This window comes from Diabrotica virgifera, chromosome 3 (assembly GCF_917563875.1).
Source record: "Diabrotica virgifera virgifera chromosome 3, PGI_DIABVI_V3a".
NCBI lineage: Eukaryota > Metazoa > Arthropoda > Insecta > Coleoptera > Chrysomelidae > Diabrotica > Diabrotica virgifera.
In genome coordinates, this window is record NC_065445.1 from 191,329,191 (window position 1) to 191,356,955 (window position 27,765).

Genomic DNA, 27,765 nt, shown 5'->3' on the forward strand with positions numbered 1-27,765 from the left:
AAAAAAATATGAGTCACCTCTCAACGTCCAAAATGTACTAACATTTTTACAGATGCGTCCTGGTCTAAAGTGCCCTCCATCCTACTCGTATATGTATGCGAGTTGGTGTGTATATGAATAGGGTCGTATACGATTTGGTGCCTATTCTCTTCGTTTTCAGTATATTATGGGAGTTGGGATTCGATGAGTTGGGTACAACCCCTTAATCAAACTTGCGCCATCTATCTATTGTAAATGTTGTGATAGGTCAGATATTTACAGTCGTGAGAATGTTGACATACATTTGTTTCCAAGATAACTTGATAACTGTTTTTGTATAAATATAAACATAGGGGGGAGTTTAAACTTTAACAATTATTGCATTGCGGAATTTTAGCTGAATTGGTTAATTGGATGACTAATGGTAAATACGTAAACTTGTAAACTTGTTGCTGTTGCTATTGTGAATAGCAGGAAAAAATATACTTTTTAGCTGATTCATAAGAAACTTCCTGTTTAACATAATTATTATTCTATGTTTTAACCAGTTCTCCTAGTGAATTAAGTTATTTTTATTGTTATTATTTAATTATTAAATAATGGGGGATAATGTACAAATTCCCCTTAAATCAAAGGAGTTTTACAAAGCAATATTTAACAAGGTAAGGAGTCATAATTTTATTTTAACATTTATTTATTACTAAGGACTCATTTCTTTTCTAGTATGACCGAAACAGGGATGGTTTCATTTCTATCAGAGAATTAACAGACATAATAGAAAGCCGGGAATATGAAGAAGATATACCTCAGCATTGTATTAAGAAAATTTTGGGGATGCATGACAGAAACTTGGATAAAAAATTGGATTTTGAAGAGTTTTATGAAATGATTAATAATCCGGATTTAAATCATGTATTTGGGCATTATATTACAAGGTAAGAAGTTCATTTTAAGGCTATGATGTTCATAAATGTAATCTCGTTTTGTATAATACCTACTTACAGCAAAATATTTGTCATGGCAATAATCCAACACATCTAAATGTTCAACACCTACTTATTCTACTACCACTTTCGAAGTTTAAATGTAGATTTCAGTTTTTGAATACATAAAAGTATGTTTCTTTATTTATGCATATTTGAGTCTATAACTACTCTTTTAGAAAAATTACATGAAAACACAAAGAAGCGCTTCCTTTATTATAAAAAAAATAAAAATGTGGTGTGCAAAGTCACCCGCTAGTGTCGGGTGACTTTGTCTCAAGCTACATTTTATATTTATTCTCTGTGATTATTATTGTTTGGGATAAAGTGACCCTATCATATGAATCAGAATCAAACATTTTGTTAAGTGAAAAAAAATTTATTTAAATTTCAAACAAAGAAAAACTAAAACTAACATGAAACTTTACATAGGACCCTAGGTTAACAAAAAACATAATTTCTTAACAAAAATGAGCAATAAAACGATTTACAAGCTTTTTTTTTAAATCTGGAAAGAAATATCAGTTATCTCCAAGTTCCAATGGCTCAGTGAAATCAACATTAGCCAAGTGGTAGTATTTTCTTACCGGACTTCGGGCCATTGCCATAAACTTCTTTCACCCAGTAACATTACCTGCACCCAACCGTAACAGTTATTACTACCTATTACAAATCCATCGAATTTTCCTGGAAAATGTGTCTGCCGTGTAATTTCCATAATTTCTACTACCAGCAGCAACAGGTTTGTAATTGGAGGGCATCTAAAAAAAATTAAGGTTACTTACGTCGTTAATGCTATAAAGTTAATAAACCCTGCAGTTGTTACAAGGCTAAAAGCAAATTTAAAATCAGCATTTACTTACTTTAATTTAATATAGAAGCAACCAATGACCAAAATCCAACAATCAACAAACTGGGACAAAGTCACCTGAAAACCGTTAAAGTTTGTAGCACCTTGCAAAATAATATCCAACCGTCTTACTGTCTATGTTTAGACTGAAATAACGATGCACGGAGGTTAAGAATTCACAGATTTTCAATATGCCACTATGCAATTATTAATCTTACTCTTGGAAGTATTATTGGTTACCAACCAATTTTTGCAGTCAAAAAATCTTATGTGGAATGACCAAATTTTAGAAATTCGTTTTTTTCGTAACATAACAAGTATTAGCATAATTTATTAAAATTTTCAAACAGTTCATATGGTACTGATGGTGCGGTACAATGAAATTTACTTGATTATTTCATTCATAGGAGATTCTGACCAATAGAAAGCTACAGAAATGCAAATTAAGGTGATAATTTTTGATAATATCCCGTCGTCAAGTATATTACGTCAGATGCCCTTCGTTGCTACGAATTTGATCCCAGTTAACACAAGAAAGGTAATCATTCAAGGCATTAAAATCAGTGTTATTAAAATCCAAATAGTAAGAGCTGTTCAGGTTTGTTGAGCAGCCATTACTGCAAAGAAAATCTTTTATGGCAATGTTCAAGGCAGGATGATGCCTATCTAATTTAACTATTTCCTCATCAGAAGCTATAACTTGAATAGAACTGTCATTAGCAAATATCAAGTCCAATAAAACCCCACGAGAATTGGATATTGTGTTGATTTGAAATAAATTGTGAAAATTACATAGATTTGACAATATCCAAGCAGATTGAGTTTCATTAGGAGTACAATATTGACCAAAAGTAACATTGGAAGACAGTTCATCATTAGACCACATAATGTTTGGCAGATTAAAGTCTCCGAACAAAAATAGTTTGGAAGCTGGATACTTCTCACTAACTTCATCAACACTTTCACTGAATTCGGTATATACAGCTGGTTCCGCTTTGGGTGGAATATAGACAGTTCCAAATATTGCCATAGACTGCCAATAGTAATAAACACCTGTTCAATATTACTGCTGCTTACAAATAGGGCACTCGAGATTGACTTCCTGACCGCAATCAAAACACCGCCATCCCTAGTGTGGATGCTAGTTTCACTTGATCTATCTTTTCGGTACACAATGTAACTCTCCATACCAAGTTCAGAGTCTAGAAAATCAGCAGTCAGCCAAGTCTCAGTTAGAATAATTACATCATAGGAACAATGTGAAATATTTAATAAAAGAGTCTGAAGTTTAGTTCGAAGCCCATTTGTATTTTGGTAATAAACATTTAAGTTATTATGAGGCGTGCCACGTGGAGACTGACTTAGTTTTTTTGAACAACTTTGGGTATATTGTTAAAATATTTAATGGTTAAATTAAGTTCACCTTGGTCTTGTCTCTTTAATAATTCATTTCGAGTTTTACTAAAAAGCTCACGTTGCATTTGAGTTTGATCGAGACTTATAAAAAATTTTTTGTTTTTGTTGGTATTGTGTCTATTTTTAAACACCATAAAAGCTTCTTGAGCAGAAGATAGTGTTAGTTTTAGTGGTCGATTGCCATTTTTATTTTTCTTACCCACTCGGATTATTTTTTTAACTTCAACGCTGGATGGGTTATCAACGATTTGAGTTATGAAACTCTTAACTTCTTGAACATCAGAGTTATGATTTGTTTGTGGAAAATTAAAAATCATGAGATTATTTGCTCGTTTTTGCCTCTCCTGTATTTCTGTAATCACTTCTTCGGCACTAAGATTTGACCTCTCTTCTTTTAGATTTTGAATTTCCACTTTCATTTGCCCAATTTCTGCCTTAAGAGCTTCAATCTGCCTCACAAGATTTGGCACATTTTTAAACGAAAGCCTACAGTCAGTACAGAAAAAGTATAAAGATCTCTTCTGCAGAACCACTGCACGTAACTCACTAGCACTGAGACTGGTGCACTATTCAGAATTATGCAATATTATGTGACAGCTGTCGCACACTACAGATTTATCTCCCACAGGATTTTTACAATTTCCACAATTTCCATTCATAATAATACTTTGAACTAAATTCCTGGACTATAAGGCTTATTAAAAACCAACTTATATTTGGAAACAAGTTAAATTAGCCTCTACTAATTGATGTCAGCAAAAAAGAAGGAAGCAAAAACCAGCTCATTAACAACTTACTGTGGATTTATAACACAATTTAGTCAATTAATTGCACAACAAACACAGGTTCAGCAAAACTAGGTAAATCACTGAATCACTTTGATTTTTCTGCAAATTTACATATAAAATAAAGTTATTTACTTCACAAAAACCTCTTAAATTCAGCAAAAACATGGCATGACAAATTGTTCCACTTGTATTTGAGAATGTTGAAACTTGACTGAAATTAGTAGCTATTATTATTAATATTAAGTTATTAAGTACTTAAGTAATGCTCAAAATCTCAAATGATTTCTTAAATGTTGTAGTATTCCAAACAGCTCTAAACTATGGCTGTGCTCATTGGCAGCTCGTAAAATTCTTTTAATGGGTTCATTTTGACCATAATTTGTAGTATGAAATGGAATGTTGAAAATCTCAGTGTTATTAGTTCTTGTAGTATTAACATTAAAACTTATTAAACTTAGTAACTCTGGATCTAAACATGGGCGTCCGCAGGATCAAAACTAGGGGGGGCAGATTTGAGAAATAAAAAAATTGGTTAGATAAGCAATATAAATATAGATATAAATTGATAGTCTTCACTGAGAGGGGAGAGGGGAGGGATTTCCCTCAGAAAAGTTTTGAAAATAACGTTTTTGAAGCCAAAATTATAACTAACGCCTTCATACAAAAAAGAAGCAAACTAAATATAATTTAAATATTTAAAAACGTTTTTAATGCTTTTTACAAAAACGTGATGCAAAAACAAGTTTATTTCCTCCCGGATAAGCCTTCGATTTGTGAAGCAAGATAAATTGTCTGTTACTAAACACTATTATTTAAACAACAATTTACGCGGATCAATTGTAAATTCTTGTAAAACTTTCTCTACAAACTCTTTCTTTTTTGGTAATATTTGTTTTCGATGAAAGCTCATTAGAGCTAACCCATTAAGGCGATCTTCGACCATTGTATTCCGCAACCATGTTTTTATTTTATTCAACACTACACGTAGTGGAAGGCAATGTTACGAGAATTTCCAGCAATTTTTTTTGTTAACCGATAAAAAGTAGTGGATCCTCGAACCAGTTCAAAAATTCCAAGGGTGTTGAAGTTGTCTAACTCATTATTAAGGCGTTTTTTATTCCAATGTTCTACCCATACTTCATAGTGGTTTAAGGATTGTCTCAGTTCTAATTTAAGGCAATTTAAATCAATTTTTGAAAAATGCTTGGGATGCAGAAGACTCAGAGCGAAGGCTCGCATATTTTCTTCGGAAAACCGTGTCTCTAGAGGAGATATCATAGAATCCAGATACGGAAGAATCATGGATCGCCTCCAGTATTCACTAGGCGTATCAGCTGGTTGATTTATTCTATGCTGTTGCTTGTTTATAGTTCTAGGGATAGATAATTCAAAACCGCATTCTTCGGCTATTTTATTGGCTTCATGCAATAAAGTGTTTGTTACGTTCTCTGCGTTGTGTCTGTGCTTTTTTAAAAGTATCCATGATTTGACGAATAGGTTCCGCTACCTTTAAAACAGTAGTTTGCGCAGATTGTAGGTGGTTGACTATAGGCTCTAGGTATTCAGAATATTTTCTCAATCAAAATGACAGCGACGATAAATCCTGACTTGCGTGCCACAGAATGCAACTGATAAGATGTTTTCCACCTACCTCTACCGAAAGTATATTTTTCCTGTCCTAGAAGGACCAAGGAGGGTTAAAAAGTAACAACAACATTGCATTACATCCGATTTTCTAAATACCTTTGTTCCTAAAAATCTCAAATAATTAGTAGTTGTCAGCGTACTACTGCTCTATTAGATGGCATAATTAGCATGTCTATAATTTAATTCATTTCCTCATACTTTTATAAAAACTTGACAGTGGACTATAAATAATTCCCTTGAATACCTTCAACACCATCCCAAAAGGGAAAGGGACGATAAAATTCATGTGTCAAATTAGCAAAATCTAAAAGAAAAAAGGCCAATAAGTGAGTAAAAACAACCATAGTTTGTTTAAAATGCAAGTATGTATGCGGTAAGCACAGCAGGAAGTGAAAAATGTTTCTGTATCCTACGATGATGCCAATTCCACTTAAGCCGAAGGCTCCGGATAAATTATAAATTCGTATCTTTTAACTGTTCCATTAACGTCTAGGAATAATATAAAAGTTGATTAATTTATGTGTGGACATTTATTGACCCTCCTTGGTACTCGCTGTTTCTACTAAAAGGTTGGTCCTGCGAGGGTTAAATGATTCAAATCGTTCACAACTAAATTTAATCTGTGTGATGCACAGTGGAAAAAAAGATTTGCTGTATTTTTGCCTTAAAATTGCTTGAACTCCGCCTTCCTTTCCCGACATAGTGGAGCAACCATCAAACCCCAGGCCGACACATTTGCAAGTAAGCAAGCAATTTGATTCAACCCGACCTGTGGGATATGTCCACCCTATCGAAAAAGTACATTCGGGTGTAACAATTCATTGGGGCGAGGTGTTTTGACCCGAGTACAAACAGGGATCACCCCACCTCGCTCCAATGCCCCAGGCCATCCCTTTCCCCCCATAGCACGCTGATGCGCGATGGGGGCACGCTGGGTAATAAGATTCCATGTGGTACCCTTTTATATTTTTTTGGGGGCTTACGCCTTTTTTTTGTATTTTTTATATTTTTTTGGGGGCTTATGCCCTTCTGTATTTTTCTATTTCTGACTTACCTTAAAGGTGATCGTGGTATTGGACCTACGTGTGTTACGTTTTCTTCGGCACTTGTTGTTTTCGAGCTACGAACCGTTCACTGTTTACACTATTTTATTTATTTATCCCTCTTTACAATATTTGTTGTTTTGGACGTCTGTGCTTCCACCGGTGGAAAACGTCGTACCTTAGCATCTCTCGCAGTATTGGGCTTGGATGGTGCTCCAGTTCTGCAAATTTTACCCTGGCCTTGTCTGTCATCATTTCCGTGACTCTTACTTGTTGTAGTTCTCTGAAGAGGAATCGTTCGGCTACGTATTTTGGGACTTTGGCTGCTTCTCTTAAGCTGTTGTTGTGGACCGCCTGTATCTTCTTTTTTGTTGTGTTACACACGTGTCCCCATGCGAGAGATGCGTACGTTAGTATCAGTAATATTATGCTGTTTATGAGCTTTATTTTAGTCTTCAGTCTCAGTTTACTTCTTTTTCCTGTTAATCCTCTTAGTGTTGCTCTTGCCATGTTGGTTTTTTGGACTGTGGCTTCTACGTGTTTCTTGAAGGTTAATCCTTTGTCCATGATGACTCCTAGATATTTGGCATCGTCTTTCCACTCGATGGGGGTGTTCTGCACCGTCAATTGTTCTTCTGGTTGTTGTCTTCCTTTCTTATATAGTACCGCTTGCGTTTTCTCCGAGTTGATGGCTATCTTCCACTTTATGCTCCATTCTTCTATGTCTTCTAACGCTGTTTGCAGGTTGGTCACTGCTATGTCTACATTTCTATGTTTGGCCGCTATCGCTGTGTCATCTGCGTGGAGGCTCATAATGGTACCCGGAGTTCTAGGTACGTCTGCGGTATATATTGTGTACAGGAGGGGTGACAGGACTGCTCCCTGTAGTACCCCAGCTTCCGGGCTCCCGAGCTGGGACAGGACTTGTCCTATCCGAACCCTGAAGCTCCGGTCGCCCAAGTACGAAGAGATCAGCCTCGTCATCGCCCCGCTGTACCCATAGCCTCGCATTTTATATATGAGTCCCTTATGCCATACTCTGTCGAAAGCTTTGCTTACCTCCAGGAATGCTGTTCCAGTGTATTGCTTATCGTTGAAACCAGCTGCTATGTACTCAGTTAGTCTAAGTACTTGTAGCTCACTGGAGTGCTCTGCTCTGCCAGAATTGTTGTAGACTTTCGGTCTTCTTCTCGTAAAAGTTAAGAATTTTTAAAAATAAAAGGTGCAGCTTCGTGAGATGCAAAGTTAAATGGCAAGAATTAAGTGAAAAAATTTAAAATTTATGTATTTGATCACGTCTTTGTTAAACTATAGAGTCCAAAGAGAAGTGTTATGGGGAGTTTTAGATCTAGACATGTTATAGAAAAAAAAAATGGTGAAACTTTTAATTTTAAGAAAAACGTTGTTTATTTTTTTTTATTTTTATGGTAAAATTGCGATTTTGCAAATTTGATTTTTTAATAAAAAATTAAGTAATCGTGTGGGGAAAAAATAAATATGCCATTTTAATTGCCTATCTTTCTAATTTGTAAAATTCGTATTAGAGTTTTCAAAAAGCGTATACAGGGTGAAATTTTTTCTAAGACCCAAACGAACTAATTTTTTAAAGCTGGACCTGATTTTTTTCTAGTTTGAATAAATCAGTTGATTGGGTGGTAACATAAATCAAATATTTGTTTAAAAAAATTAATTTTTGTATTAAAAGTTAATTTTTTTTAAATCTATGGTTCACTTTACCAAATTTTTAATTCATAGTCAAATTTGATTTTTTTTTATAAAAATTAAGTAATCGTGTGGGGAAAAAATAAATATGTCACTTTAATTGCCTATTTGTCTAATTTGTAAAATTAATATTAGAGTTTTCATAAAGCATATACAGGGTGAAATTTTTTCTAAGACCCAAACAAACTAATTTTTTAAAGCCGGACCTGTTTTTTTTCTAGTTTGAATAAATCAGTTGATTAGGTGGTAATAGTGTAACGATTGACCAAAACACATCGATCTGACCGTTCAAAAATTATGACGAATACAAATTTCTGTAAAAATGCGAAACTCGCATATACTCGTGTATACAGTCGAACCCGCTTATTGGAATAGCCGTCGTACCAAGAGAAAGTATTCCTATAACAGGGATATTCTAATAACCGATCATATTATAAGCGTAGTAAAAACGTTTTGGGACCTCAAATTTCTATTCCTTAAACCGAGATATTCCTTTAACCGGTATTCTAATAAGCGGGTTCGACTGTATTATTAAACAATGGGAGCAGACACTTTTTAATGGTCATTTATTATTCCCCATAGGGGCCTCTATACGAGGTAGGAGTATGTACAGTTCCTCATGACTCACCCTGTATGTGTATGACTGTCTAATAAAACCAATTTTGTAAGCACATACCCTCAATTTATTTTGAGCTCTCTTGATACCGTAGATGTCACTATTATATTATGAAGAAGACCAAATGAAAGATCCATACTTCAAAACTGATCGAACTAAACTAAAGTACAACATGTTTAACGTTTGTACTGAACACTGATACAGTTTCTAAGAATAAATCAGGCTTTAGTTAAAGTTTCATTAACATGTTCGCTGTATAAATTTTTTAAGTACTTCTCCCAGAACCTGAAATAATTTTTGTAATGTAATGTAAGTGAGCATCATAATGGCGACATCAGCCTTGGAGAGGGAAACAAATTGTCACCTAGGAGCAACATACACATCAAATGTGTTAATATGATATTTAAAAGTTAATTTAGGACCGAGTAGCTCAGACGGTAGGATGTTTGACAGCCGATATTCTATGCGGGTAGGCGGGGATTCGAATCCCGGTGCCGGCGAGAACAGCTAGACATTTTTAAAAAATGTCTATAGGCCCCAGGTCGACTCAGCCTGAATAAAATGAGTACCTTGGGTAAAACCGGGGGTAATAATAGGCGGTTGAAGTGTAGCACTGACCCTGTTACCTTCCTTGTATACTGTAGGCAACTTGTATACTGTCACATTAAAAATAGCCATAATGCAACTATCTTTAAGAGATTATTAATCCATTATATTAAAACTAAGACCTAGAAACCAATTGGCAATGTTTGTTGTACTTCCAGTGTTTTTATTTTATTTTCTCTTTTTTTGTTTATATATTGAATGTTACTGATTAATTTAATTTGTCAATGCTTATTTCTTTATTTGTTTAGTCTCATGTTTTTAATTTTTGTAATACTTTATGATAATTATACAGCGCTCCTTGCCTTGACAATTCTTATGTAATTTGTACAGGTGTGGAGTGCAATGTTTTTGTTTTGTGTATTATCTATTATGATAAATAAATAAATATCTATCTATCTATCTAGGCCCTTGATATAGCAGACTACTCTGCTATAATCCCAAAGCCTCGTTAGTGGTTTAAAACGGGAGACTATTATATTAAAAGTTAATTTAGAAACAAAATTTATACCCAAATCTTTAATATTATTACGTGCCTCAAAAGGTACATTATTTATAGTACATTCTTTCACGGTTTTTGCTGTAAATTTTAAAGAACCGCTTGGATTGACATGAAATTTGGCATAAGCATAGCTAACATGTCGGAACAAATAGTTGGGGGATATCAATGTGGTTTCTGCAGGCAGAAGTCCACAATAGATCAGATCTTCGTTTTGAGACAAATCTTGGAAAAGACTAGTGAATTTAATATAGAAACACATCATCTCTTCATTGACTTTGAGAGTGCCTATGATAGTATCCATCGAGAATTTCTGATCAACGCCCTGAAAGAGTTTAATATTCCAACTCATCTCATTGATATAGTAAAAGAAACACTTAAAGTACAAAGCAGGGTTCGAATTCAAAACGCACTAACATATACAATCCATGTTAGAACGGGCCTACGACAGGGAGATGCCATATCCTGTATTCTATTCAACATCACATTAGAGAAAATAATTAGAGAGTCAAAACTCAACACCAGAGGAACAATAATAACAAAAAGTGTACAAATATTGGCATTTGCAGATGATGTTGATATCATAGCTAGAAGCAAAAGAGAAATGATAGAAGCATTTAATGCTATAGAAAGAGCGGCACAAAACAGTGGCCTAAATATTAATGAAATAAAAACCAAATACATGAAGGCCAGCAAATCGACAGGCCAAAGAAACCTACAGAATCTGACAATAGGAGACTATAACATCGAAAGCGTAAAAAATTCTACATATCTAGGTTCACTAGTTACCGCAGATAACAATGTCAGCGAAGAAATTAAGAGAAGAATACATATTGCTAATAAAACATATAATGGACTCATTAAACATCTAAGATCTAACAACATCACGAGAAAAACCAAATGCAAAATATACAAAACCCTGATAAAACCGGTCCTTATATATGGAACAGAGACATGGACACTGTCGAAAAGCGATGAGAACTGATTAGGTACGTTTGAACGAAAAATCCTTAGACACATATATAAGGGGGTGAAAGAAAATGACGTATGGCGCAGAAGATATAATTTTGAACTATACGCAGCATACAACGAACCCGACGTCATAACATCCATAAAGATCGGACGTCTGCGCTGGATGGGCCATGTTGAACGAATGTTGGAGACAGAAACACCAAAACATATAATGAAGCAAACACCAGTAGGGAGAAGGTCAAAGGGAAGACCCAAACTTAGATACATGGAACAAGTGGAACAAGATCTTAAAACACTTGAGATTACCCATTGGAAGAGCAAAGCAAGGAACAGAACAGAATGGCGGAAAATCCAAGAACAAGTCAGGACCCAAAAAGGGTTGTCGAGCTACTGATGATGATGATAGCTAACATGCCAAAGAAAAAAACTGATATGGTGCCGATTTGTGCTTTTGCCCTGGGGGTGACTTTCACCCCAAGTCGGGGGTGAAAAAATATAAGTCTAAGATAAGTCCCGAAATGAATAAACTGACTAATTTTAAGCAACTTATGTTCTATAGAGTTTTTTCACCAAATCAATACTTTTCGAGTTATTTGCAAGTGAATATGTTAATTTTTCAACAAAATAACCACGTTTTTAGACGGTTTTTCGCAAATAACTCAAAACGTAAGCATTTTGTCGAAAAAAATATTCTTAGAAAAACTATAGCCTATAAAAAAGTGAAAAAATGGTTTATATGTTAGGTCTCTATACCTAGCAAAAGCAGAGTTATAGCTAATAAAAAATAGGTTCATATTCGAAAAGTTCCAAATAGAATAATTCAATGTGAAATATCCAAATAATGAAGCACTCTTGGGGAAAACACATTACAACTTTCTTAAAGTGTTTAAAAAAAGCTTTATTTCTGTTTTTATAAAAAAATTCTAGCATCAAATGTAAGCAAGTTACACTCAAAATAAAAATGGTCCCTTTTGTTTTGGCAAAAAAAAATCAGGAAGATCACCTGTCAGTTAGCAATTTAAATGAAATTAATCGTTACGTTCACAAGTATCTTTACTTATGTTGTGTTTATATGATTTGTAAGTTTCATCGATTCAAAGTGCTTATTTTTGAAAAAATTTGGTTTTAAAGTAAAATTTTTAAAAATTTTAATTTTGAAAAAAATGCTTTTTTTTCAAAATAACTTAAAAATTGTTAGAGATACCAAAAATTTTAAACAATAAAAAAGGTCAGCTTTACTCTTCTGAATATCTTGTATTTTTTTTTCTGTAAGACAAAAATTGGTTAAGATTCGGTGTTTCTAAACTTGCATACACTTGTGAGAAGTGACTCGTTCAAGCCCTTTTAACTACAGCTCTTTCAAAAATTAAGACTTTGAACCGATGAAACTTACAGATAATATGATTAATACATACGCGAGTAAAAAACTTGTGAAGTGGTAACAATTAAGTTCTTTTGAAATGCTAATTAGGGGGTAATTTTCCCGATTTTTAACCAAAAAAAAGGGTCTAACTTTATTTTGAGCGTAACTTGTTTACTTTTGATACTAAAAAAGTTTTTTTAAAAACAAAAATAAGCATTTTTTAAACACTTTAAAAAAGTTAAAATGAGTTTTCCCCAAAAAAGTGCTTCGTTTTTCGGTTATGGCACGTTAAAATATTCGATTTGGAATTTGACGAATACGAACCTATTTTTCATTAGCTATACATCTGCTTCTACTAGGTATAGTGACCTAATATATACACCATTTTTTTTCACTTTTTTACGTGCTATATTTTTGATAAAAAATTTTTTTTTTCGACGAAATGCTTACGTTTTGAGTTATTTGCGAAAAACCGTCTAAAAACGTGGTTATTTTGTTGAAAAATTAACATATTCACTCGCAAATAACTCGAAAAGTATTAACTTGGTGAAAAAACTTTATAGAACAAAAGTTGCTTATAATTAGTCATTTTATCCATGTCCGGACTTATTTCGAACATATATTTTTCACCCCCAAAAGGGAGTGAAACTCACCGAGGGCAAAAGCACACATCGGCACAATATCACTTTTTTTCTTTGACTTGTTAGCTATGTGAATGCCAAATTTCATGTCAATCCAAGCGGTTCTTTAAAATTTAGAGGTTTTGCAATATATTACCTTTAAACAACGTACTATTATACAATAATCATAATTTACAAACTCCCTTGATCTTCCAAAAGTAATTTTCAAACATTTTTATATATTTAAGTACAGCATATTTACCTCATACGAACTAGCTAAGCTTTTATTAAGATCATTTTGTAACAAAGAGGCATCAACTAGGTTATTAATTATTCGAAATGTTTTAAGGTCATGGTCATGATCGAACATTAGAAATTTAAACTAAAAAGGGGTAGTTCCCTGGGTTGGCTGTATACCTTATAGTTAAACAATCACTTCACATCACTTTATTTCAGTTATCACATTTATACTCAGTCATTATTGCAATCAAATTATAACAATATTCACTCTCTTAATTTTGTTTTATTAATTCTATTTTATTCATTACACCTATTGTTTTCTATACTAATTTGATCTTAATTTTATTTTGTATCAATTGGGCCACCTATTATCCTACAATTATTTATTTTCAATTTTACATATTCTCCATTGTGTCACAAGAGTTTTCTCAATTTTATAAAAATTGTTCCATAATAATTGCATTCCTGAATCATACTTTCTACTATCAGATTGACTATATCTTAACTCCAATTTATTTAAATTTTTAATTTTCACCTACATTCAAATAAAAATTTCCCTTCTACCTATACAACCACCAATACAATATCAATATACATTATACATACTGTTGACATATAAATTTCTTGATAATAATATCCCATTTCAAAATTTAAAACTTCTTCTATATCACCATCTACTTATTTATTTTTATTTCTGTCATTACTACTAATCAGCTCACTTTTTCATTTTTTCATTTTGATTATTTTGATCAGGTTAATTTTATTTGATACAGTCAATTTGTAGTTACCTACTGTTAAAATAATTTTTATTTTGTAAAACATTTCCCTTCTACCTATACAACCACCAATACAATATCAATATACATACTGTTGACATATAAATTTCTTGATATAATAATATCCCATTTCAAAATTTAAAACTTCTTCTATATCACCACCTACTTATTTATTTTTATTTCTGTCATTACTACTAATCAGCTCACTTTTTCATTTTGATTATTTTGATCAGGTTAATTTTATTTGATACAGTCAATTTGTAGTTACCTACAGTTAAAATAATTTTTATTTTGTAAAACACATTTTCTTTTAATTTTAAAAACAATAAATTTAAATAACAGACATTTTCAGATATTAAAATCTTTACCATATCTTCGTCTTATATCATGACTTTGTTTTTAAATTCCTTTGAAAATCGACTACCTTCTTCCTCAACTGTCAATGTCACATCAAGGATTTCCTTACACAGCTTTGACACTTAGTAGTCATCGTTGACCTAAGATGGTTGATTGGGTCCTCGGGTAGAGTTTCACCATGTTCCCAGAGGTTTAATCCCTGAACATCGGCGTTTAGCCTTTTTAATTTTATTTTAACATAATGTAGATTTATTTATAATCACAACCATTGTTTGGTTCTGGGGCTATTTTGCCAGTATCCAAGTAAGTAATCATAACCACACTTTTTAACTTTCAAAATTTCAACCATCTTTTCAATTTTAATAGTGGGATTACTTATTTGATTTTAGATTCACTGATGATGGACCGATAGGTTTAAAAACGTTCTGATGAACACATTTTATTGAATCCATTGGGATTTTTAAATTTTTTTAGTAAATATACCTTTTACATAGAAGTGGTTTTTACTTCATGTTCCAGTTTGATTAGAAATTTACTACTTTTAATGACTGAGGATATAAATAAATACACTGACGGGCACGAAAAACGGGCACCCCACAAAATGGGTCATTTTTGATGTCTCGAATTTCCTAAACCTGTTGTCCGATTTAAGTGATTTTTTTAATATGTTATAGCCTTATTCTTTAACAATATCGCTGTAATAGTATTGTTGCTAAACAGGTCAATTTTTATTGTATACCGGGTGTACGAATCAAACTGTGTTTTTTTCTTAAAGTTCACATCACCCTGTGGAATAGCATTTATAAAATACTGAAATTAAAACCCAACTATAGCCTCAAGTTTTCTTAACATTATGTTTTTCCATTCATTCGCTTATGTTGGATAATAAAAAAGTTAGGTACTTTAACAACTAGTCATGTTTTTCATCAATACAGGGTGTTTTTAAAAAGGCATGGAAAACTTTAAGGGGTAATTCTGCATAAAAAATAATGGCAGTTTGCTTCATAAATGTATGTCCGCAAATGCTTCGTTTCTGAGATAGAGGTGTTGAAATTTTTCCTATAAACTGACGATTTATGTATTGCTCTAAAGCCGGTTGAGATATGCAAATGAAATTTGGTAGGTTGTAAGAGGTAGTTATTGCGCATTTTTTGACATACAATTATGAATTTTATATTCACCATTGGCGTGCATACGCGTAATATGACCCATATGCACGCCAGTGGTGAATATTAAATTCTTAATTGTATAAATTCGCAATAACTACCTCTTAAAATCTACCAAATTTCATTTGCATATCTCAATCGTCAGTTTGTTAGAAAAAATTCAACATCACGTATCTCGCAAACGAAGCATTTGCGGACCTAGTTTTATAAAGCAAACGGTCATTATTTTTTCATGCAGAATTACCCCTTAAAGTTTGTCGCACTTATTTAGAAACACCCTGTATTGATGAAGAACATGGCTAGTTGTTAAAGTACCTAACTTTTTTATAATCCAATATAAGTGAATGAATCAAAAAACAGAATGTTAAGAAAACCTGAGGCTATAGTTGGGTATTAATTTCAGTATTTTATAAATGCTAGAATATTCCACAGGGTGTGGTGAACTTTGAGAAAAAAAAACAGTTTCATTGGTACACCCGGTATACAATGACGATATTGTTAAAGAATAAGGCTATAACATATTAAAAAAATCACCTAAATCGGACAACAGGATTAGGAGATTTAAGACATAAAAAATGACCTATTTTGTGGGATGCCCGTTTTTCGTGTCGGTCAGTGTATATTAAATAAGAGAGGCCCAGTATGAGACCCCTGAGGAACTCCTGAGGTCACAGATACTCGCTGAGATAAACAATTTCCATATTTTACATACTGACATCTACCAGATACATAACTACCTGTCCACTCAAGTATTTTACCTCTAAATCCATAGCCTTGTAATTTAGCAATAAGCAGATCATGGTTAACTTCATCGAAGGCTATTCGCGGCGTTCAAGTACTTGGAGGGGATGCGAGAAACGATCGTGCGCGAATAGCGGAGAAATCTTGCAACTTTCTTAAATAATTCATATTGTCAATTGAAATTATCAAATTGACGTATATTGCGTACCTACTGTCATTGAAGAAGAAAAATTATATGTTGCTCCACAATATTGATATGATATGCAATTATTATATAAAATAAATTTAATTAATTTTATTTTGCTTGCAATACTGCCTTTTAATAACTACTTTTATTTACTACATACAATTGTTTACCTTTTAATAACATAACCTCATCTTACTTTTCTTCTTATAATTTTTTTTGTGCTACGGCCTTGACAATTGTCCAGCAACCGGGACTAATATAATTGGCCAATATAATTAAAAGTGCGAAAAAAGTTGCTGAGCTATGAAACCAGGTGTCGCTTTTCCAAACTTGCTCGGTCCCGATAGAGAAGTCTGTGTAGATAGTATCAACCTGACCCTTCTGTTCATCTGAATTAGCACTAAAATTAGTGTACAATATTAAGTTCGTGTATTTACTTACCTTTAGAAAGGTCATGTTGTTGAACATAAATTATTAAATCCTTACAATTCCATGTTAAAAAGTTATTTACAAGACATTCAAATAGTTTGGGTAATACAGATTGGTTACAAACAGCCCGATAATTTTCAATATCATTTTTATTAGCAGCCTTTAAAATTGGTGTTAAATAACTAGTCTTCCAAAAATCAGGAAAGATGCCAGTACTCAATGACGAATTAAATTGCAATGCTTGAATACATATAGGCCAGCAAATGAAGCATTTTGGCTCGCAATTTTTTAGTCCAGCATGGATTTACTTGAAATTTTCACAAAAGGTAGGGAATAGTCTAAGGATCATGTTCTATATCATGCCGCTGTAAGCTAGAACCTTGGGGGTGGTTGCCACCCCATCTCGGGGATTTTTATTACATTTTAACTATGTAAATCGACGTAAACAGTAATTCTAAGAAAGAAATGTTTCTTATTTTCTTCGTAAAACTAATATTTTTCGAGTTATTCGCTGTTGAAAGTAACAGTATTTCGAGAAAAAAATCGACTTTATTAGAGGTTTTTTGAGAATAACTCGAAAAAGTATTAAAATTGTGTATTTAACACAAACCAAATTGTTTTTCTATAATATTTTTACGACCAATACAAACCGAGATGCGGCATGTTAAAGGTTAGCTTTTTTCGTCAAATGCATAATTTGAAATATTTAAAGCCAAAGAACGGGAAAACTTTGCATTTGTTAAGAATAACTTAGATAATATTTTTTCAAGTATACAATTAGACTTTTAAAAAAAAATAATAAAAAGTTTCTTGCATAAAAATTGAGCGACTTATGGTTAAAAAAAGATCGGTACCTGCTCTTCTCTACGAAAAAATCAGTGAAAACAACCCACTAACTACTTTCTAACCAATTACTTTTAATTACTAACTAATTTCCAAGGCATCTTTAAAACCGTATCAATTATGTCAGAGAGTTCACTACTATAATTATTCACATTTACACTCTGCTTTAGGTTTTATCTGATAGGATAGGATTTTATCTTATAGGATCTGATTAGTTTTAGAAGTAGAATATGTAGTTGAGAAAAAATTACCAAATAAATTAACTATGTCTTGAGCATTATCACCTGTACTTTTATTACCATAAAACATACTAGATGGTAGATTATAACTTTTACGTTTGTTATTAATATATTTGCAAAAATGTGAGGATTAGATAGAATCTTATTCTCAATATTATTGCTTCATTTGAAGTAGAACGACCGGATGCCTAAACGACACAATTTGGAAAAACAAACACCTAAGATTGGAAACAAAGGCCCGAATATATAAGTCAGTTATTAGGCCAGTTATGACTTACATGGCCGAAACAAGACCAGATACAAGCAAAACACGAAGACATCTGGAGACCAACGGAATGAAGATCTTAAGAAGGATTGCTGGAAAAGGACTACATGATAGGGTAAAAAGTAAGGAAATCAGACGCATATGTGGGGTAGACAATATAAATACCTGGGTAAAGAACAGAAAAAAGGAGTGGAATTAGCACATAAGCAGGATGTCTGAATCAAGGATAGTAAGAATAGCCAGGGCCAAGTCACCGTTAGGCAGGAGAAGTATAGGACGCCCAAGGAAAAGATGGAATGACAACTTAGTGGCAGAATGAAAGGCACCGTTGAAGAAAAACAGGCAGTACTGCCTACATAAAAGAAGAAGAAGAAGAAGATTATTATTCAAATAGTTACTATAACATGTAGAGAAGACCTGTTTACATTCATTTCTTAATTAAGAAAATCTTAAGTAAACATCCCTTATACCAAATGATTTGTATTGCTTATGTATTTTCTTTTTTAATATACCAACTTCCTTAATCCATACCATTGAACCAAATCGGGAACGAATTGATTCAATGGTAACAAATAACATCATTTGATATAGTTATTTTCCTAACTAGTGCGGAAAGTCATAATTTTCCGCACGCGATTGCAGTTTGCCGAACGACGCGAAGCGGAGTTCGACAAGCAGTCGAGTGCGGAAAAGAGACTTTCCGCAAGAGTTAGGAACAATATTTTTTCTACGAGCTTTTAAAAAATGACCAAATCTTAATCAATTAATTGAATTAAAAAATAACGCTAATAAGTTATAATAATCCCGAATTAAAGTCAATGCGGTGCCTAAATACCTGTTATGCAGTAATGAATGGTGTATATCAATACAGGTTGTAATATTTTAAAGTCATACCAACGATGTCAAACAAAGCAATTATTGTCAAAAAGCACGTCACACACTTTAAAATTTCCACGCATCTTTACTTACTTTACTTACAATTTACTTAATACTCTTTTAATGATGTAGATTGTAAATAAACATAATTAAATAAAAAAATCTTTACTTACAAATTTTAAAATAATTCAGTGATTTATATGGCATCAAGTGACGAAGAACTACCCCCATCTATTCTCAACGTTGTCAATAATCTTGATCTGTTACCGGAAAAATCAGCAAACAGATACAAGAAAGAATACAACATTTTTCTGAGTTGGTGTAAAAAAGTATAAATAGCTTAAAAGAAGAAGTGTTTTTAGCTTATTTTATTAGTCTATCCAAAATCTGCAAACCAAATAGTTTGTGATCACGCTATTCCATGCTCAAGACAGTATTAAAAATTGAAAAAAATGTCAATATAAATTGAATTGGGCATTAAACGCGCAATATGTATGTGCGGAAAAGTAAGTTTTTTGCACGCTTGCAGCAAAAAAGGAATTCCCAACAATTAATACTTGCAAAGTTTTAATTTAATCCGATATGTTTATTTTAACAAGTTACATGGGTGAAAAAGGAGAGAGAGTGGAGTCTGATTTTTAATTACAAATATCTCATTCAAAAGAAATTCTTTTGTTTATTCTAAGGCAATGTTTTTCAATCTTTTTGATTTTGCGACCCCTTTACAGGTTGAAATATTCTGGCGACCCCCTGTTGTCATAGCAAGCCAAAGAAATAATTTAATTAAAAACTAAATACGTTAGGTAATAATTTTTTCCTATTTTGGTACATTTATCTTTTATTCACGCGTGCCAAAAATTAAAGAACAGCCAACATTTTGCTTTGCAATTTGACGAATCTACAGGTTTTTCCGAGTGTGCACAGTTTGCAGTATTTGTGCGCTTTGAAGCAGATGACAATATCATGGAAGAAATCTTATTTTGCAAAGCACTTCCTGCAAACACTACTGACCAGTATTTGTACGATATATTTTTAGCTGGACACACTGTTTTCTTCATCGACAGGCTCTAAGGTAGTACCTTCTGATATAAATAACGTGCTCAAGGAGCTAATAAAAATTGTAAATTCTATCAAAGGTAAAGCTTTGCAAACTCGGCTATTCAGAATCGTTTGTGAAGATATGGACTCGCCTTATCAAAATCTCCTTTATCACACAGAGGTCAGTTGGCTATTAAAAAAAAAGTTATTGATAAGAGTTCTGAAACTGAGAGCTGAAATTGTTAATGTTCTTACAAGATGCAAAATCTAAATATGCTTACGGTTTTTCTGGCCCTATTGGCTGTTGAAATTAGCATTTTGGCAGATCTTTTTAGTCACTTTAACAATTTGGACAGGAACCTTCAAGGAAGAGAAGAGAATATTTTAACAGCTAAAGATAAAGTAAAAGCATGTCACGCAAAACTTCGTTTGTGGTCAACCTCTCTACAAAACAAAATGTTTGAGTCTTTTCCATTTGTTCAGAAGATTATGAAGATAATGATTGATGAAGATAATGCAACAGACCAACGTTTTGCAGTATCGGCTCACATTCCTTGCATTATACCGAGCTTAATGACAGAGCATAATTTACAAGAGCAACTTTTGACATACTTTCCAGAGTTGCACTCTGAAGCTGACGATAGGCGTAGATGGATTCTAAACTCTTTGTTGGAAACATCAGTAGATCTGCCTGATGTCAACAAAAAAAATGAAAGAATGTAGATTTAGATGCTGATGGCATGCTTAAAATATAATTTTAGTTACAACACGGCCGAGAACCGTCACGAAACGGTAACGCTCCTGCGCAGTAAACAAAATCCGTTCCAACAAAAATATGATCGTCATCGGATCGTCCTTCCCACTGTTCCAAACAGGAATTGTAATCTTTCGGTGACGGTTTCGTGATGATCATTTTAGTAATCGGGCCATAATCGGGCAAATGCATGTGCTGGTTGGACTGACTTGCGCAGTAGGATTTAATTCTTTAAATTTTTTGAGCCTTTTTGCAAATCGAAAGCGGGAATCGTGATCGACTAAAAGCACACAAGCTGTCACCAACAAAAATGACAAATGATAATGATAGATAAATCGGTTATCAGTCAGATAACCGTTCCAACATCGGTTTCCAAATTACCGTCATGGGACGATAACTGGGCGATACAATTACGAACATGCGCACAACAAACGGTACAAGTAGTTTCGTGACGGTTTCTGGACCGTCCAAAAGTTCATGTTGGAACAAACCTTTTATTCGCAAAGTGTCGACGTATTTTGGATAAAAATAAAACACCAATATCCAGAGCTGGTAAGGGAAGCTCTTAAATCATTAGTGCAATTCGCAACTTCATACTTGTGTGAACTGACATTTTCTTCAATGGTAGACATTAAAACTAAAACGAGAAATAGACTGCAATTAGAAAATGATTTGATTAGTAACTTTTCAAAAATAGTGGCACAATTTGATAAACTTTTAAAAAACAAACAAGCACATCCTTCCCACTAAAATTGTGTTTTAAGAACTTCAACTTTTTCTTTCAGTCGGCGACCCCCCGAGTAAGGCTTTGTAAGACCCCCAGGGGGTCGCGACCCACAGATTGAAAAACACTGTTCTAAGGGATATTCGGCCCTCGGTAATAAGGAAATCTTTCATTCAGCATTTAAAATTTTCAAAAATATTTCAATATTAGTTTTTTTCAGGATTCGAAAAAAATTAATGCATTTAAAAAGCATTAGCCCGAAATTTTGCGCTTACGATTATCTGAAATAAACTTACTGTAACAGACTTCTATAATTGAAATAAAAAGAAAATAATCATGAAAATATGAGTATATTCATTAATTTTTGATGAAAAACCTATCTAGACGTTTGCCACACACATTTTACATTTTGATGTACCTATTCTTAGAAATTTAACATTGTTTTAAATTGATGATGTAGATAAAATTACCAGAATAATGTCATTTCCATTTAATATCTTGTCAGTTTTTTTAACAAAGCGGTTATAATTCACTAGTTTTATTGTGTCTTCAAAAAGTTTTTAACTATGAAACTTGTTTAAATATGTAAACATTCATTCTCATTTCCATTTTAACTATTGCTAATAAAATTTTAAGTTTTGAAAATATAATGAGCTTGATAATGAATAGCTGTAGACAACATAACGTTTAAAAAATATTTGTATTGTAACAAAAACGAGCGTTCGGGTATTTATTTACGACTTTATTATTTATTTATACAAGTTTACTTTACAAACTTTAGCTTAAGACTAAACTCTATTTACAAAAAGTATGCCTTATATATCCTAGTCGTTATTCTCGATCATTCCGGGCTAAGCCAGCTCTCCGACTATCGTGTGACCTTCCAACAACCGCGCGTCGGTTCCACGTATAGCGTGCTTCGATCTAGACTTTTCTCGGCTTACGTCTTGCGGCCGGTGACTCATTGTTTTGCTACATTGCTCCCCTCTTAAGATCTGAGCGTCCCGATCAGCAACTCTAGATGAAGGCCCAGGATGGCGGAATCTACACGACTCTCCAGCTTTGCATACACCCTTCAAGAAGAAATAACAGTCTACTGTCTTTGAAGGATCCGACATCTTCGGGTTCATGCAACACACAGTAATTCGTACGCCAGTTTCTCTGAAGACCACTTCAAGCATGCTTCTCACAATCTTCCAATCCAGATTTTCTACTGCATGGCCTATTTTTGGTAAAGCCAAATCTTTGATGTCATAATTACACACGATTTTCTTCAAATTAGTTAGAGCACGCCATATGTTCTCGTAGCTTGGCGTGTCCGTATAAGACTTCCTGGTCACCATATACAGCAAAGATCGAGGACCATCTTCCAATCTCAGTACTCTTCCAATTTTAGGTTGTTGATTTCTTAACTCGTCCAGGCGGCCGAACTTTCTATTGAATACGGACGAGATTCCTTTAGTCATCTCGAGGTCTTGGGCAACACAGTGGGCTAGAGAGACGTTTTCTGGAACACCAAACAGATCTTGCTGAACTTCTGTGGTCACGCCGAATCTAGCACTCTTTCTCGCTGCGTAATTTGACATAAATTGATTAAAACTTGGCTGTGCGGCGTCTTTCATCTCCTGTTAGAGGACTCGGGCTTCTTCTGTTTCATTTGAACCAGCATATGGTGCAAGACGATTTATGTGAATAACTTTTGGTTTACCGTTTGGCAACTTCTTAATTCTGTATATTACGTCATTTATTTTCTTCTTAACTTCATACGGACCTTCCCATTGTCTTTGCAGTTTAGGACACAAGCCGCGACGACGTTGTGGATTATAAAGCCAGACAAGATCACCTACTTCGAAGCTTTCATTCTTGCATCGAGAATCATATTTATCTTTCATTCTGTCACTGGCTATCTGGATGTGTTGTCGGGCAAATTCATGAATGTTGTTCATTCGTAACTTCAGGCGGTCGACGTATTCTTCGCCTGCAACATGTTCCTCGGAAGGTCTGCAGCCAAGCTCTAGGTCGCAGGGCAAACGAACTTCACGACCCAACATCAGGCAGGTTGGTGTTTGACCTGTAGTTTCATTTACGGCCGAGCGGTATGCCATCAGGAATAAATGAATGTGTTGGTCCCAATCTCGCTGATGTTCAGACACAACTTTGGACAAGTGTTTACCCATCGTTCGGTTCATCCTCTCGACCATTCCATCTGATTGAGGATGCAGGGGTGTTGTTCTGGTCTTATTGGCACCAATCAATTTACAAACGTTTTGGAAAAGAGCTGACTCAAAGTTTCGCCCTTGGTCAGAGTGGATCTCCAAGGGAACACCAAATCGGCTGAAGAATTCTCTAACAAGTACCTCTGCAACGGTAGCAGCTTCTTGATTCGGTAATGCATAGGCCTCGGTCCATTTCGTAAAATAATCCATGGCTACCAGGATGTATTTATTTCCAGCATCGGTTTCTGGAAATGGACCTGCAATGTCGATTGCTACTCTTTCCATAGGACTGCCAACATTGTACTGTCTCATGGGTGCTCTCTTTTTACCAACTGGACCATTACCGGATGCACACAGTTCACATTTCCGGCACCATCTTCTTACATCATCTTTACAGTTCACCCAATAGAACCGTTCTCGAACCTTTTGCAGAGTCTTCGTAATACCAAAGTGTCCACCTGATGTACCGTCATGCAACTGACGCAATACTTCTGACACTTTACTTTTAGGTACAATCAACTGAAGCTTTAGCAGAGAAGCATTGTGGGAGACTATGGTAGAAATGGGAGTACCTGGAAAACTGGTACGATTAGCAAAAGTGAGCACGGAGAACGCTTCCGCACGAATCAGAATTGGCAGCACCACGTCGGAGGAATTTCTCATTGACACCGGACTTAGACAAGGAGATCCTCTCGCCCCCCTGCTGTTTAACTTCGCACTGGAACATGCAGTAAGGAAAGCTCAGCCACAACTGACAAACGGATTTGCCGCCCAAGGATCAAAAATACTATTAGCCTTTGCGGATGACGTGGACACAATTGCACAATCCACCAGAGATGCAAAAGAAGTTTTCACCCTATTCGAGAACGGAGCCAAGGAAGTTGGTCTTAAGGTCAACGAGGACAAGACCAAGTACATGGTGGTTACGAAGAACCCAAGACCAAGGGTTAGACAAAACGTAACAATTAATGAATACAATTTTGAAGTCGTCAAAGAATTTAAGTACCTGGGAGCGATCATAACATCTGAAAATAACTATGAAAAGGACGTGGCAGCCAGGATTATTGCAGGAAACAGGGCATATTACTCATTAAGGACCCTACTTAAATCAAAAATACTCTCAAGACCAGCAAAAATAAGAGTATATAAGACAATAATTCGTCCCACAATAACGTATGGAAGCGAAACATGGACTCTGAATCAGCGGGAAACAACAAAATTACTGGTACTTGAAAGAAAGATACTGCGGACTATCTATGGGCCTTGCAGAGAAGACACAACAGGAGAATGGAGAAGAAGACACAATGATGAACTCCAGACAATATACGGAGATGAAAACATAGTACGCTACATTAAATCAAACAGAATACGATGGGCGGGTCACGTACTAAGATCAAGTGACGAAAGACTTCTAAACGCCACATTCTGGGAAAGGCCCGATGGAAAAAGGTCAGTTGGTCGCCCAAGAAAGAGAGGGAAGGACGCAGTAGCCAGCGATCTACGCAAAATGGGAGTACAGCAATGGGAAATAGCTGCTCAGGACCTACAACAATGGAGGGAAATAGTAAACGCGGCCAAGACTCACATAGAGTTGTAGAGCCAAATGATGATGATGAACTGAAGCTTCGATTCTGTACCATCATCGTTCTCAAAGGTTCTGTACAGAAGATCATCTTTTAGTACCAGGCAATTCCATTGGCTCCAGTAGGCCTTGACTTCTGTACTACATGCACTAATGTTCTGCCAACTAGGTCTCTCACCTTGCCGCATCCAATCCAATTCTCTTTTTATACATGGATCATCCTTCTGGGCGTCTTGTAACTGTTGGGGCTGCCATTGCTCATTAATTACGGTGGTTCGTCTCACGGGGCAAAATCGTTCCTCTAATTTGGCACAGTGATTACAATTTGCACTGCATGGTCGTCTCGAAAGGGCATCAGCATTTGAATGAACTCTTCCGGCCCTGTGTTCTATATCGTAATCATATTCTTGTAATCGTTCTAACCATCTTGCCATCTGGCCCTCTGGATTACGGAATTGTATGAGCCATTTTAGAGCAGCGTGATCGGTGCGAAGAAGGAACTTTCTGCCATACAAGTATTTATGGAAATGTTCGCAAGCCTTCACTACACCCAGCAGTTCTCTTCTGGTAACGCAATAGTTTCTTTCTGGTTTCGACAGGACTTTGCTGAAATAAGCGATGACTTTTTCCTGTCCATCCTGGATTTGGGAGAGAACAGCTCCTATGGCACTGTTGCTAGCATCGGTATCCAAAACAAATTTTCCTGCCTGTCCCGGGTAGCTTAATATCGGTGCACTGATCAGAGCCATTTGTAGCTGTTCGAAAGCTGTTTGGCATTCTTCACTCCATGTATATTCTTTGCCCTCCTCCGTCAACTTTGTTAGGGGCTTGGAGATATTGGCAAATCCTTTGACGAATCGTCGGTAATATGTACATAAGCCAAGGAAACTTCTAATTTCATGTTTATCTTTTGGTACTGGCCAATCTTTAATTGCTTCAATCTTTTCAGGATCAGCTGTTACACCATTACTCGATACAATATGTCCTAGGTACTTAACTTCTCGTCGAAACATGTGACATTTCTTCGGACTTAACTTCAAGTTCGCTGCCCTCAATCGTTGAAAGACTTCTATTAGATTCTTGGCATGTTCATCAAAGGACCTTCCAACCACGATTACATCATCTAAGTAAACCAGGCATGTTTTCCATGTTAGACCTCTTAAAACTGCCTCCATTAATCTTTCAAATGTGGCAGGGGCATTACATAAACCAAACGGCATAGCCGTAAACTGCCAAAGCCCTGATCCTATCGAAAATGCGGTTTTCTCCCGATCGGCTGGCTCCATGTCTACTTGCCAATATCCTCTTTTTAAATCGAGTGTGGAAAACCAACGAGAACCGGAGAGAGTATCCAATGTATCGTCTATTCTGGGCAAAGGATAACTATCTTTTTTTGTTACCGCATTGAGCTGGCGGTAGTCGATACAAAAACGCGTTGAACCATCTTTCTTCTTTACCAGAACTACTGGTGATGTCCATGGACTGTTCGATGGTTCAATTACCCCTTGTTTGTCCATATCCTTGATAATCTCTTCGGCTTCATCTCTTTTCGCAAATGGAAGTCGTCTAGGCCGTTGTCTGATTGGCTGAGCGTCTCCGGTATTTATTTTATGCGTTACTATGCTTGTTTTGCCCTTATCCTTCTTATCAATAGCAAAAACATCTTGATACTCTATCAGCATAGACGTCACTTTTTCCGTTCGTTCATGATCAAGATCTTGGCATCTTTCAATGATCATCTCAACAAGCTCCTTTGGATACTTCGCCTTCGATGATTTCTCATTGGTATTCACAGAGCAAATTGAAGCCACGGGAACACACTGTCCGATCAAAGCTCCTCTACTTAACTTGATAGCAGTTTCCCTTAAATTCATAACTCTTACAGGGATGACATCTCGAACTTTTACCAAAGTTTTCGCCGTTAGGAACTCGACATTATCCACATCTTCGACCATCCTTAAACTTCCCTCACGGCAGTGTCCATCAAGCATGGTCATCAGAATTTTCTCACTATTCCCGGGTATGGTTACGTCGCATGTAGTAAGTAAGCGGATGACATCTTCTTTGTCGTCGTGAAAGGGCAACTCTTCACCATTGATCTTGAGAACTCCATTTTGAACATCCAATATTGCCCCCACTTTCCTTAGTACGTCCATTCCCAATATGAATTCGTCGGAGATCTCGGCAATTAATACTTGATGTTCATCTGTGGTCTGGCCAATGGATACTGA

At 35.0% G+C, this 27,765-nt stretch overlaps 1 protein-coding gene across 1 annotated transcript in view; it reads left to right on the forward strand.

Annotated features, from left to right (window-relative positions):
- The first annotated feature begins 265 nt into the window (after positions 1–265).
- Positions 266–27,765, forward strand: part of LOC126881476 (rhomboid-related protein 2-like) — a 78,300-nt gene continuing 50,800 nt past the window's right edge. The window contains exons 1-2 of the mRNA XM_050645761.1: positions 266–641; positions 703–914. Of these exons, the coding sequence (XP_050501718.1) occupies positions 579–641; positions 703–914 (275 nt within the window). The 5' untranslated portion in view covers positions 266–578. The remainder of the gene's footprint in view (positions 642–702; positions 915–27,765) is intronic.